The sequence below is a fragment of the Scyliorhinus torazame genome, chromosome 12 (assembly GCF_047496885.1).
Source record: "Scyliorhinus torazame isolate Kashiwa2021f chromosome 12, sScyTor2.1, whole genome shotgun sequence".
NCBI lineage: Eukaryota > Metazoa > Chordata > Chondrichthyes > Carcharhiniformes > Scyliorhinidae > Scyliorhinus > Scyliorhinus torazame.
Genome location: NC_092718.1, coordinates 57,787,043 through 57,802,379, shown reverse-complemented (window position 1 = coordinate 57,802,379; position 15,337 = coordinate 57,787,043). Strand labels below are relative to the sequence as shown.

At 45.5% G+C, this 15,337-nt stretch overlaps 1 protein-coding gene across 3 annotated transcripts in view; it reads right to left on the bottom strand.

The window, feature by feature from the left end:
* The window catches only part of efl1 (elongation factor like GTPase 1), a 450,668-nt gene that overhangs the window by 406,891 nt on the left and 28,440 nt on the right, over positions 1–15,337 (bottom strand). For 2 of the 3 annotated variants that reach the window (XM_072468746.1, XM_072468748.1), the window contains exons 5-6: positions 9,077–9,210; positions 8,604–8,741 (exon numbers count right to left, since the gene is read on the bottom strand). In XM_072468746.1, the coding sequence (XP_072324847.1) occupies positions 8,604–8,741; positions 9,077–9,210 (272 nt within the window). The remainder of the gene's footprint in view (positions 1–8,603; positions 8,742–9,076; positions 9,211–15,337) is intronic. The other variant, XM_072468749.1, reaches the window with a different exon arrangement.

The following is a 15,337-nucleotide window of genomic DNA, read 5'->3' as shown; positions in this document are numbered from 1 at the left end:
CACCTTCGGGATCAACGCCCATCCCAAAACAAAAAAGTCTATTCGCGAATAGACTTTGTGGACATAGGAGAAAAACGAGAACTCCTTACTCCTAGGTCTGCTAAATCTCCACGGGTCTACTCCTCCAATCTGCTCCATAAAATCTTCAAGCACCTTGGCTGCTGCCGGCCTCCTTCCAGTCCTAGACCTCGACCTGCCCAGCCCTGGTTCCAACACCGTATTGAAATCTCCCCCCATTACCAACTTTCCCACCTCTAGGTCCGGGATGGGTCCTAGCATACGCCTCATAAAATTGGCATCATCCCAGTTCGGGGCATATACGTTTACCAAAACCACCGTCTCCCCCTGTAATTTGCCACTCACCATCACGTATCTGCCCCCGCTATCCGCCACTATAGTCTTTGCCTCAAACATTACCCGCTTCCCCACTAATATAGCCACCCCCCTGTTTTTTGCATCTAGCCCCGAATGAAACACCTGCCCCACCCATCCTTTGCGTAGTCTCACCTGGTCTATCAGTTTCAAGTGCGTTTCCTGTAACATAACCACGTCTGCCTTAAGTTTCTTCAGGTGTGCGAGTACCCGTGCCCTCTTTATCGGCCCGTTCAGCCCTCTCACATTCCATGTGATCAGCCGGGTTGGGGGGCTTTTTACCACCCCCCCCTTGTCGATTAGCCATCCCCTTTTTCCAGCTCCTCACCCGGTTCCCACGCAGCTGTGTCCCCCCCCAGGTGGTGCCCCCCCGCCCATCCCACCCCATACCAGCTCCCCCCTCTCCCCAGCAGCAGCAGCCCAATAGTTCCCCCCTCCCACCTCCCCCGCTAGATCCCCCACTAGCGTAGTTACAACCCCCATGTTGCTCCCAGAAGTCAGCAAACTCTGGCCGACCTCGGCTTCCCCCCGTGACCTCGGCTCGCACCGTGCGACGCCCCCTCCTTCCTGCTTCCCTATTCCCGCCATGATTATCATAGCGCGGGAACCGAGCCCGCGCTTCCCCCTTGGCCCCGCCCCCAATGGTCAACGCCCCATCTCCTCCACCTCCTTTCCTCCCCCCACCACCTCCTGTGGAAGAGAGAAAGGTTACCACATCGCAGGATTAATAACATAAAACTCCTCTTTCCCCCCTTTTTACCCCCCTCTTCGCCCCCCCATACTCGCCCCACCACTTTGTTTCAAACGTTCTTTTTTTTAAAATAACCCGCTCATTCCAATTTTTCGTCCACGATAAAAGTCCACGCCTCATCCGCTGTCTCAAAGTAGTGGTGCCTCCCTTGATATGTGACCCACAGTCTTGCCGGTTGCAGCATTCCGAATTTTATCTTCTTTTTGTGAAGCACCGCCTTGGCCCGATTAAAGCTCGCCCTCCTTCTCGCCACCTCCGCACTCCAGTCTTGGTATACGCGGATCACCGCGTTCTCCCACTTACTGCTCCGAGTTTTCTTTGCCCATCTAAGGACCATCTCTTTGTCCTTAAAACGGAGGAATCTCACCACTATGGCTCTAGGAATTTCTCCTGCTCTTGGTCCTCGCGCCATCACTCGGTATGCTCCCTCCACCTCCAGCGGACCCGCCGGGGCCTCCGCTCCCATTAACGAGTGCAGCATCGTGCTCACATATGCCCCGACGTCCGCTCCCTCCGCACCTTCAGGAAGACCAAGAATCCTTAGGTTGTTCCTCCTCGCGCTGTTCTCCAGCGCCTCCAGCCTTTCCACACATCGTTTATGGTGTGCCTTGTGCATCTCCGTCTTCACCACCAGGCCCTGTATGTCGTCCTCATTCTCGGCAGCCTTTGCCTTCACGACCCGAAGCTCTCGCTCCTGGGTCTTTTGCTCCTCCTTTAGCCCTTCGATCGCCTGTAATATCGGGGCCAACAGCTCCTTCTTCATTTCCTTTTTGAGTTCTTCCACGCAGCGTTTCAAAAACTCGTGTTGTTCAGGGCCCCATATTAAACTGCCACCTTCCGACGCCATCTTGGTTTTTGCTTGCCTTCCTTGCCGCTGCTCTAAAGGATCCACCGCAATCCGGCCACCTTCCTCTCCTTTTTTCATCCGTATCCAGGGGGGATTCCCTTCTGGTTCATGCACAGTACTTTTAGCCGTTAAAATTGGCGTTGGGGCTCTTATTAAAGAGCCCAAAGGTCCGTTCCACCGGGAGCTGCCGAAACGTGCGACTCAGCTGGTCCCAAAATCTCCTTCTCAATCGTTGAATACCTTTTCTGGTGAGAATTCAATTTCTTTGAAAAATAACCAATAGACCACTCTAGCCCTTCGCTGTCGTCTTGTAGAAGCACCGCACCTACACCCACATCATTCGCATCAACCGCCACTTTAAATGGTTTCGTAGAATTTGGGATAGCTAACACAGGAGCAGTGGTTAACACAACCTTCAGGCCGTCAAATGCCTGTTGATACTCTGCTGTCCACTGTAATTTGTTACGCTTCTTGAGCAAGTCAGTCAGTGGAGCGACAACGCTGCTAAAACTCGATACAAATTTCCGGTAAAATCCACTCATACCAATACCAAGAAATCGCATTATTTCCCGTTGTGTCGAGGGTATCGGGAACTCCCCAATAACGTTTGTTTTCACATCCCGTGGGACCATTCGACCCTGTCCGATTGTATGGCCAAGGAAAGTGACTTGGGCTTATTCAAATTCACTTTTGGCTAAGTTTATCACCAAACCCGCCTCCTGAAGTCGATCGAATAACTCCATCGGATATTTTAAATGTTCTTTCCATGTCTGGCTGAAAATTACCAAATTGTCGATGTATACCGCACAATTGGGTAATTCTGAAACAACTTTGTTAGTTAACCGTTGAAATGTGGCTGGGGCATTTTTCATGCCAAATGGCGTAGCTTTGAATTGGTATATACCATCTGGAGTCACAAAAGCTTAAATCTCCTTCACCCTTTCGGAAAAAGGTACCTGCCAGTAACCTTTAAGTAAATCCAGTTTGGAAATAAAAGCTGATTGTCCCACTTCCTCAATGCAACCTCCAAACTTGGAATAGGATAAGAGTCTGTTCTTGTAACTGCATTAACCTTTCTATAGTCCACACACAACCGTTCGATAACGTCCAGGTTTGGTACCATCACAATGGGTGAGCTCCATTGGCTGCAACCCACTTCAATTATGCCATTTTTAAGCATACTTTCAATCTCTTTGTTAACCTACGCCAATTTTAAAGGGTTAAGTCTATATGGATGTTCTTTGATTGGAACAGCATTTCTCACATCTACATCATGTATAGACATTTTAGTACTTACCAATTTATCTCTACAAACTTGCCCACGTGCTATCAATAACTCTTTCAGGTCATTTGTTTTTCCTCTGGAAGATAATTCAACAATTTATCCCAATTTCTAAGAACACTCGTTTTCCAATTTAATTTGAGGTATGTGAAATTCACAAGTCATCTGGATTTGGTTCGTCACTTTTCCTCTCCGTCCCTTTCAAAGTACCTTTTACACATATTCCCATGACACACTCGGTGAGTCTTCCTTCTATCTGTCGTATTTACCACATAATTCACCTCACTTAATTTCCTTTCAATCTGATAAGGTCCACAAAACCTTGCTTTTAAAGGTTCACCTACCACTGGTAACAATACTAAAACTCTATCTCCACTGGCAAAACTACGAACTTTGGATGTCTTGTCCGCTACCCGTTTCATCACATTTTGTGCAACTTTTAAATGCTGTCCAGCCAATTCACCTGCTCTACTTAATCGTTCCCTAAAGTTTGACACGTAATCCAATCATGTAATTTCCGATTTCTCACTCGCCAATTTTTCCTAAATCAATTTAAGTGGTCCGCTTACCTCATGACCAAAAATTAGTTCAAAAGGACTGAATTTGGTTGATTCATTAGGTGCATCCCTAATTGCAAACAGAACAAATGGAATTCCTTTATCCCAATCCTCTGGATAATCTTGACAATAAGCCCTCAACATAGTCTTTAATGTCTGATGCCACCTTTCTAACGCTCCCAGTGATTCTGGATGGTACGCAGTTGATGTAAATTGTTTTATTCTTAAACTATCCATAGCCTCTTTGAATAACCTTGAGGTAAAATTCGATCCTTGATCCAATTGTATTTCTGTGGGTAGTCCATATCTGGTAAACAATTTAAGTAACTCCTCCACAATCTTTTTAGCTGTAATATTACATACTGGAATGGCCTCTGGAAACCTAGTAGACACATCCATTATAGTCAAAAGATATTGATTCCCACTTTTCGTTTTAGGACGCGGTCCGACGCAATCAATTAAGACCCTTGTAAAAGGTTCCTCAAATGCTGGAATGGGTATTAAGGGCGCTGGTTTTATCACTGCTTGAGGTTTCCCTATCACTGGACACGTGTGACATGATTGACAAAATTTAACTACATCTTTATGTCATCCAGGCCAAAAAAATGTTTCTGGATTTTAGCTTGAGTTTTCCTTATTCCCAAATGACCTCCCACTGGTATCTCATGTGCAACTCGCAACACCTCCTTTCTATACCCTACCTGCAATACCACTTGATGAACTTCTGCCCACTTTTCATCCGTCTGCATATGTACAGGTCGCCATTTTCTCATCAAGGCATCACTTTTACGGTAATAACACTCTGGTATACACTCAGATTCCTCTTCCGTATATGCTTTCTGATACATCCGTTTTATTTCTACATCTTTATGTTGTACCTCCGCCAATTTTCCTGAACTAAAAATATCCGCCTCATCCTCCACCTGTTCTTGTTCTTTTTCAACCATCTGATCAAAAATCGTTTCTGATAATTGCACTTCAACTTCATCTTTGATTTCTCTTGTCTTAACCTGTGACTTTGCGACCTTGTTACTACACAATCTGGAAAAATCCCAGGATATTCATCCTTCAACACTTCAGTTGTCTGATTTTCCACTGGCTTATCAAACACAGTATTGTGTTTCCACAGGCATCACTCCCATCTGCGAACCAGCAGTATCATTACCCAAGATAAACTGTATTCCTGGACAAAATAGTTTCTCTATTACTCCTACTACCACTTCACCACTCTTCACTGGACTTTCCAATCTTACCTTAAATAATGGAACACGACTCCTGAATTCACCCCGAATTCCACATATACCACCTGTTCTGGCAATATTCTTCCCAAACGACATAACCCCTCCTCTCTTACCTTTAAAGATTGACTAGCTCCCTGATCTCTTAAAATTGTGACTTCTTTACCTACTCCTCCTGATACACATGAGTAAACTTTACCCACACAAGTAAATTCTTTAAAGAGATCTGGCACCTTCTTATCAACCACCTCTTGATCAGGCTGTACAATCTTCTGCACCTCCTTCGCATCACTTTGGCTTTCCTTTACCACTCTAACAAACCCCACTGTCTTATCCTGTTTTACCATATCAGCCTTCCCCGTGCTTTTCTTCAACCACCAACACTGTGACTTTACATGGCCTAGTTTATTACAGTGAAAACATTTGAAACTTTTCCATTCTTTTCCACCCTCCTGGATTTCTTTTTAATCGGAGGTACACTCTCCTTATTATCCCCATCAGATCACCTTTGCCTCAACCTCGAGTATTTTTCATGGCCCCAGTTTCTATCCCTCACAGGCTGAAACTGATGTCGGAAACCAAGCTTTGATTTATGAACTAATTCATAATCATCTGCCATTTCTGCTGCTAATCTCTCAGTTTTAACTCTCTGTTCTTCCACATGAATTCTCACTACATCAGGAATTGATTTTTTAAACTCCTCCAAAAGTATAATTTCTCTGAGAGCTTCATACGTTTGGTCTATTTTCAAAGCCTTTATCCCCCTATCAAAATTACTCTGTTTGATCCTTTCAAACTCCACGTATGTTTGACCAAATTCTTTCCTTAAATTTCTAAACGTTTGTCTGTAAGCTTCAGGCACTAGTTCATATGCACCTAAGATGGAATTTTTCACTTCCTCATATGTCCCAGATACCTCCTCCAATAATGATGCAAACACTTCACTCGCCCTACCTACCAGCTTTGTTTGAATCAGTAATGTCCTGTGGCCATTTCATTTGTTTAGCCACCTTCTCGAATGAAATGAAAAAGGCTTCTGCCTCCTTCTTGTCAAACTTTGGCAATGCTTGGACATATTTAAATAGATCCCCACCAAGCCTTCGACTTTGACACTCTTTTTCACTATCCTCAGCACTATCCTCAAACTGTACATTTCCCTTTAAATTCGACAATTTTAACTGACTGTCATGTTTCATGGCCATTTTCCAAAGTTCAAACTCTCTCTCTCTCTCTTTCTTTTTCCTCTCTCTCTCTCTTTCTTTTTCCTCTCTCTCTCTTTCGTATTCAAGCTGCTTTACTTCTTTCTCATGTTCCATTTGTTTAATTTGTAACTGAATTTTTGCCATTTCCAATGAGTCAAAATGTATCTCAGGCAACTTTAAATGCTTAGCCACCGCCATAATTATCTCATCTTTTCGCATTTTGTCAGGTAAAGTTAAATCAAACAGATTGCTTTTAGTCTGTGCCCGTAAGGTACTGCGCGTGACCGTCTCCACCCACAAAAACTTCAGAGCCTCTGAAAGAGCCATTGTCCACAACACACTCATCACTTAACCTGGAATACCATACCTGAAAAGCAACCACAATATGCTCACCCCTCACTGTCTTTAAGTTCACTAAGCCAATCCAATAGATAGGCTTTTATCCCCCTCGGGCCCCCAATTTGTTATGTGCCAGGGTTTAGAGAACCCCAAAATGTATCACGGAGTTCACCTGACCCACAACTTTTACTAGATTGTGGTATGGGGAGCACACGGCTCACTCTACAGGTGTGGTACAGCAGAAATCATGGGAGGCTTTGAAGGTTTGATCATCATCTGAACAGATCGTTGCCGATCCTCTCTGAATAATAGTATGGGATGATGTTGGTTCTGCATTGAGCCTGGATTTGGGGTCAAGTTGTGTTTTCTGGTATATATATGTAACTTCCCTTCAAACTGGTGCTTTTGCGTATTTTCTTCGAAGAAGGGGTATGAATAATCCTTGCTTGGCACCTACATGGGTGCTGATGGATCTGGTACCGGAGCAGAGGAGTCTGTGGTGGGTTGTTGGTGCCTGTGGTGGGTTGTTGGTGTCACTAGAGTTGAGTGAGATGGATGTTGGTCCGCACTCGAACATGGCGCAGAAAATGTATCCTGATTTCTCACAGCAATTGCGGGCTGATGCGGCGTGGAGGGTGTGCACCATTTTACCACGTTTTTCATGACCTCATCCTGTTTCGCCCTCAAGTCTCTGCTGGGGCTGTACAGGAACCTAGTTATGTCTAATGATTGTTTCGAGCCTGTTGAAATGCTGTTCTCCCGTCTCTCTATGTCCTCATGTACGCAGAGCCATTTTTGACTTCTTTGCTTATGTACTACTTTGTAATTTTGTTGCGTCATTGTCCAAAATGTAAAAGTTTAATAAATATACTTTTAAAAAAAGAAATAACAATACATGGATGAAGCTCAGCAGCAGATGTGCCTAGACAGTAGCAGCATCTGGTGATGCCTCCACGGTGGAAATACGTGGTCTTTAAGAGTTGCAACACAGGTGAAATTAGATTTTATTCAAAATACTGGAGGACCCTGGTTGAACACAATAAACTACAGTCACCAGGTTCGTAACTTTAAAACACAAGTAACCCTTTATTATGTACAGCTTAATTAAATGGACAGAGTATGTAACTGACGATCTACTACCCCTTTCTGAAACCCTCCTTTCTAACTCGCCCCAATCTCCTCACACAGACACAGACAAACAACAAAACACAAAACCTAGGAACCACAGTACCCTGGCACTGCTTAATGGCACACTCCTATTATGGGTCCACATACCATAAATAATAAAATAAAATAAAATGGGAACAAAGGAAATAAAAAGATGGATTTTTACACTGGATAGAGAAGAATGGTCCCAAACCCAAGTCTCCATCTTCTACCTCAATACTGAAGTTTGTCAACATAATTACGATTACTGCCCTGCACCTCAAATCTCCCTCCATCCCAAGTGCTCTCACCCTTTCTTTTACTCTGGACAACAGTCTTCTCAGAAGTCAGTAAAGAAATGGAAAGTTTTCAGTGAGACAGTTAAAAATGTTTTTACAAAAACAAAGGCAGATAAAAGCAAATTACTGTGGATGCTGGAATCTGAAACAAAAACAGAAAATACTGGACAATCTCAGCAGGTCTGACAGCATCTGTGAAGAGAGAAAAGGGAGCTAACGTTTCGAGTCTGGACGACACTTTATCATCCAGACTCAAAATGTTACCTCCCTTTTCTCTCCACAGCTGCTATCAAACCTGCTGTGATTGTCCAGTATTTTCTGTTTTTGTGTGAAAAAAGGCAGAGTTTTTATCTTCAGTTTCATCTACAGTAAATACCTTATTCAAAGCATATTTTTGGAGTCAATTGTTTTGAAATCTGTGTGAGATACATTAATACAAAGCAAATTATTCCTTCTCCATAGTACTACAGCAAGAACAGAATGAAGAATAAAAATAATTATTGCTGGGAATGGAGATACAAATTATGCAAAAATAATTTTTCAACAAAATATCAGCGACTGTTTTTTTACCTGCTCCAGAATCTTCTGCAAGTGAATATAGGCTTCAAGTGGAGTCAACTTTAGCTCAATTATTAGTCGATCTATTTTGTTAATGACCAAGACTGGACGAATGTTTTCCAACCAGGCCTGGCGTAACACTGCCTGTGTCTGAAAATGAAACAACAGTTCTGCTAATTGTCATCTCGGAAGTGTCAATGCAGCATTCACAGTACAGCAAATTAAATTGTTGCTATTTCTGCATTAAAATCATGGTGATATATTCTTGTTGCTCTACTCCGCTGTAAAATCTGCTAAAATCTTAACATTAATAATGCCTTTGGAAATAAAGAATTAATTTGGGCAAATAAAATATTTGATACTACTGTATTAAGAAATGTCCCCAGCCAAATGTCCTCCACAATGAAGACACTGATGCCTCAATAATTATTTACTGTAAGTTTGAAATTGCCACCAGTTAAGGTCTATTTATTCCTTTTGATCACCTGAGGACAAACTCCTTCAACAACATCGACCACTACAACAGCACCGTCACACACACGTACAGCAGTTGAAACTTCAGAGGAAAAATCCACGTGTCCAGGAGAATCTATCATATTGATGAGGTATTCTTGATCATCTGTGAAACAAATATCAGGTTATCAAAATGTGAACAAATAACATTGCTATTCATCATATTCAGGGTAAAACTCAGTAGTCATTCATCTTAATTTAAGCTTCCATGTTCTGAAGTTTAAAATCATGATTTCCCACCTTAAGTCTGGATTCCAACCATCCATGACATCAGTAAAACAATTGCCAGGACTTATGCAATTGCTCATTCTTAGATAATCTGATTTGTCTTTTTTTTTTTTTTGAGAGTTCCTCTTCAGTCTCAACCACCTCAGGTTATCATCGGATGTACTGATGAACATGGGTGAACTCATCAGAAGTATTTTACCCAGGATAATGACCTTAACTGCAAGGAAGGGCGACACGGTAGCACAGTGGTTAGCGCTGTTGCTTCACAGTGCTAGGGGCCCAGGTTCAATTCCCGGCTTGGGTCACTGTCTGTGCGGAGTCTGTACATTCTCTCCGTGTCTGCGTGGGTTTCCTCCGGGAGCTCCAGTTTCCTCCAAGTCCCGAAAGAAGTGTTCATTAGGTGAACTGGACATTGAATTCTTCCTCCATGTACCCGAACTGGTGCCGGAGTGTGGCAACTAGGGGATTTTCACAGTAACATCACTGCAGTATTAATGTAAGCTTACATATGACAATAATAAAGATTGTTATTAAATTGGGGGAGCTGTCTCACAGACTAGTCAAGCAACAGCCTGACATAGTCATGCTCACGGAATCATACCTTAGAGATAACGTCCTAGACACCACTATCACCATTCCTGGGTATGTCCTGTCCCACTGACAGGACAGATCCAGCAGAGGTGACAGCAAAGTTGTGTACAGTTGGAAGGGAGTTGTTCTGGGAATCCTCAACATTGTCTCCTGACCACATGAAATCTCATGAGATGTCAACCTGGTGAAGCTACAACACAGGACTACTTGCATGGCAAACAATATTAGAAGTAAGTGATACAGAGCTAAGCAATCACACAACCACCGGATCAGATCTAAGCTCTGCAGTCCTGCCACATCCAATTGTGAATGGTAACGAACAATTAAAAACTCACTGGAAGAGGAGGTTGCACAAATAACCTCGACGCTGGAGGAGCCCCACGCATCAGTGAAAAGGGCTGAAGCATTCACAACAATCTTCAGCCAAAAGTGCCGAGTAGATGACCCATCTCGGTCTCCTCCAGGAGGTCCCCAGCATCACAGATATCAGTCTTTAGCCGAGTCGATTCACCATGCGTTATATCAAGAAACAGCTAAAGGCACTGGATACTGCAACAGCTAAGGGTCGACAATTTTACGACAATAGTACTGAAGACCTGTGCACCAGACCCTGCCGTGTTCATGGCCAAGTTGTTCCAGTACAGCGACAACACTGGCAACTACCCAGCAATGTGGAAAATTGCCCAGTTATGTCCTGTACACAAAAACAAGATAAATACAACCCAGCCAATTACCACCCTGTCAGTCACCTCTCAATCATCAGCAAAGTGATGAAGGGGTCATCAACAGTTCTATCAAGCAGAATTACTTAGCAATAACCTGCTCACATATGTGCAGTTTGCATTCCACCATGGTCACTCAGCTCCTGGCCTCATTGCAGCCTTGGTTCAAACATGGACAAAAGAATAGAACGCCAGATATTTGGCGTGAGAAGCTAGAGTGGCTGTCCTTGACATTAAGGCAGCATTTGACTGACTATAGCTTCAAGGGGCACTAGCAAAATTGGAGTCAACAGGAATCAGGGGGGAAACTCTCCACTGGTTGGAATATTATTTAGTACACAGGAAGATGGTTGTGGTTGTTGGAGTTCAGTCATTTCAGTTCCGTGACATCACTGCAGGAGTTCCTCAAGCTAGTGTCCAAGGTCCAACCATCTTCAGCTGCTTCATCAATGACCTTCCTTCCAACCCAAGGTCAGATACAGGGATAATCAGTAATGATTGCATAATGTTCATTCAGCACCATTCGCAACTCCTCAGACACGAAGCATTCCACGTAAAAATGCAGCAAGAGGGAATCAAACCACCGCTTCTTGACATTCACTGGCATTGCCATCACTAAATACCCCACAATCAACATCCGGGAGTTACCAGTGACCAGAAATTGAACTGGACTAGCCACATAAATACTGTGGCTACAGGAGCAGGTCAAAGGGTAGGAATCCTGTGGCGAATAACTCATCTCCGGACTCCCCAAAGCCTGTCCAGCACCTACAGAGCACAAGTCAGGAGTTTGACGGAATACTCCTCATTTGCCTGGATGAGTGCAACTCCGATAACACTAAAGAAGTTTGACACCATTGAGGACAAAGCAGCCCGCTTGATTAGCACCCCTTTCACAAATATTCACTCCCTACACATAGTAGCAGCAATACGTACCATCTACAAGATGCACTGCATCCTCAACAGTTTCTCAGCAGTAAATACCAATGAGACATATTCATTTAGGATCTCATACGTCTCTTGTGGACCCGCACAAAGATGACCTTGTAGATCCTTACTCCCTCCCTCGTGACTCATTTGCCTTTTATGTATTTTTTTTTTAATAAATATTTTATTGAAAAATTTTGGTCAACCAACACAGTACATTGTGCATCCTTTACACAACATTATAACAATACAGATAATAATGACCTTTTTTATATAAACAAAAAAAACAACAACAAGTAAATAAATATTAAATAACAAAAATAAAAACTAGCCCTAATTGGCAACTGCCTTGTCTCAGGCCACACCCCCCCCACCCCATCCCCCCCCCCCCACCCCCCACCCCCCACCCCATCCCCCCCCCCACCCCCCCCCCCACCCCATTTCCCCCCCCCACCCCATCCCCCCCCCCCACCCCATCCCCCCCCCCAAGTCCTGGGCTGCTGCTGCTGCCTTCTTTTTTCCCCCATCTATCTTTCCGCAAGATATTCGACGAACGGTTGCCACCGCCTGGTGAACCCTTGAGCCGACCCCCTTAGGACGAACTTAATCCGCTCTAACTTTATGAACCCCGCCATATCATTTATCCAGGTCTCCACCCCCGGGGGCTTGGCTTCTTTCCACATTAGCAATATCCTGCGCCGGGCTACTAGGGACGCAAAGGCCAAAACATCGGCCTCTCTCGCCTCCTGCACTCCCGGCTCTTGTGCAACCCCAAATATAGCCAACCCCCAGCTTGGTTCGACCCGGACTCCTACTACTTTTGAAAGCGCCTTTGTCACCCCCACCCAAAACCCCTGTAGTGTCGGGCATGCCCAAAACATATGGGTATGATTCGCTGGGCTTCTCGAGCACCTCGCACACCTATCCTCCACCCCAAAAAATTTACTGAGCCGTGTTCCAGTCATATGTGCCCTGTGTAATACCTTAAACTGAATCAGGCTTAGCCTGGCGCACGAGGACGACGAGTTTACCCTGTTTAGGGCATCTGCCCACAGCCCCTCCTCGATCTCCTCCCCTAGCTCTTCTTCCCATTTCCCTTTTAGTTCGTCCACCATAGTCTCCCCTTCTTCCCTCATTTCCCTATATATATCCGACACCTTACCATCCCCCACCCATTTCTTTGAGATGACTCTGTCCTGCACCTCTTGTGTCGGGAGCTGCGGGAATTCCCTCACCTGTTGCCTCGCAAAAGCCCTCAATTGCATGTACCTGAATGCATTCCCTTGGGGCAACCCATATTTCTCGGTCAGCGCTCCCAGACTCGCGAACTTCCCATCCACAAATAGATCTTTCAGTTGCGTTATTCCTGCTCTTTGCCACATTCCATATCCCCATCCATTCCCCCCGGGGCAAACCTATGGTTGTTTCTTATCGGGGATCCCCCCAATGCTCCGGTCTTTCCCCTATGTCGTCTCCACTGTCCCCAAATCTTCAGTGTAGCTACCACCACCGGACTCGTGGTGTAGTTCCTCGGTGAGAACGGCAATGGGGCTGTCACCATAGCCTGCAGGCTGGTCCCCCTACAGGACGCTCTCTCTAATCTCTTCCACGCCGCTCCTTCCTCCTCTCCCATCCACTTACTCACCATTGAAATATTAGCGGCCCAATAATACTCACTTAGGCTCGGTAGTGCCAGCCCCCCCTATCCCTACTACGCTGTAAGAATCCCTTCCTCACTCTCGGAGTCTTCCCGGCCCAAACAAAACCCATGATACTCTTTTCTATCCTTTTAAAAAAAGCCTTCGTGATCACCACCGGGAGGCACTGAAACACAAAGAGGAATCTCGGGAGGACCACCATCTTAACCGCCTGCACCCTCCCTGCCATTGACAGTGCTACCATATCCCATCTCTTGAAATCTTCCTCCATCTGTTCCACCAACCGCGTTAAATTTAGCCTGTGCAATGTGCCCCAATTCTTAGCTATCTGGATCCCCAGGTAACGAAAGTCTCTTGTTACCTTCCTCAACGGTAGGTCTTCTATTTCTCTACTCTGCTCCCCTGGATGCACCACAAACAGCTCACTCTTCCCCATGTTCAATTTATACCCTGAAAAATCCCCAAACTCCCCAAGTATCCGCATTATTTCAGGCATCCCCTCCGCCGGATCCGCCACATATAGTAGCAGATCATCCGCATATAAAGATACCCGGTGTTCTTCTCCTCCCCTAAGTATTCCCCTCCATCTCTTGGAACCTCTCAGTGCTATCGCCAGTGTAAACAGTAATGGGGACAGAGGACATCCCTGCCTTGTCCCTCTATGGAGCCAAAAATATGCCGATCCCCGTCCATTCGTGACCACACTCGCCACTGGGGCCCTATACAACAGCTGCACCCATCTAACATACCCCTCTCCAAAACCAAATCTCCTCAACACCTCCCACAGATAATCCCATTCCACTCTATCAAATGCTTTCTCGGCATCCATCGCCACTACTATCTCCGTTTCACCCTCTGGTGTGGCCATCATCATTACCCCTAACAGCCTCCGTATATTTGTGTTCAGCTGTCTCCCCTTCACAAACCCAGTTTGGTCCTCATGAACCACCCCCGGGACACATTCCTCTATTCTCATTGCCATTACCTTGGCCAGGACCTTGGCATCCACATTTAGGAGGGAAATTGGTCTGTAGGACCCGCATTGTAGCGGATCCTTTTCCTTCTTTAAGAGAAGCGATATCGTTGCTTCAGACATAGTCGGGGGCAGTTGTCCCCTTTCCTTTGCCTCGTTAAAGGTCCTCGTCAGTAGCGGGGCGAGCAAGTCCAAATATTTTCTGTAAAATTCAACTGGGAATCCGTCCGGTCCCGGGGCCTTTCCCGTCTGCATGTTCCTAATTCCTTTCACCACTTCTTCTACCGTGATCTGTGCTCCCAGTCCCACCCTTTCCTGCTCTTCCACCTTGGGAATTTCCAGCCGATCCAAAAAATCCATCATTCTCTCCCTCCCATCCGGGGGTTGAGCTTCATACAATTTTTTATAAAATGTCTTGAACACTTCATTCACTCTCTCCGCTCCCCGCTCCGTCTCTCCTTCCTCGTCCCTCACTCCCCCTATTTCCCTCGCTGCTCCCCTTTTCCTCAATTGGTGTGCCAGCAATCTGCTCGCCTTCTCTCCATATTCATACTGTACACCCTGCGCCTTCCTCCATTGTGCCTCTGCAGTGCCTGTAGTCAGCAAGTCAAATTCCACATGTAGCCTTTGCCTTTCCCTGTACAGTCCCTCCTCCGGTGCTTCCGCATATTGTCTGTCCACCCTCAAAAGTTCTTGCAGCAACCGCTCCCGTTCCTTACTCTCCTGCTTCCCTTTATGTGCCCTTATTGATATCAGTTCCCCCCTAACCACCGCCTTCAACGCCTCCCAGACCACTCCCACCTGAACCTCCCCATTGTCATTGAGTTCCAAGTACTTTTCAATACATCCCCTCACCCTGAGGCACACCCCCTCATCCGCCATTAGTCCCATGTCCATTCTCCAGGGTGGGCGCCCTCCTGTTTCCTCCCCTATCTCCAAGTCTACCCAGTGTGGGGCATGATCCGAAATGGCTATAGCCGTATATTCCGTTCCCCTCACCCTCGGGATCAATGCCCTACACAACACAAAAAAGTCTATGCGCGAATAGACTTTATGGACATAGGAGAAAAACGAGAACTCCTTACTCCTAGGTCTACTGAATCTCCACGGGTCCACACCTCCCATCTGCTCCAT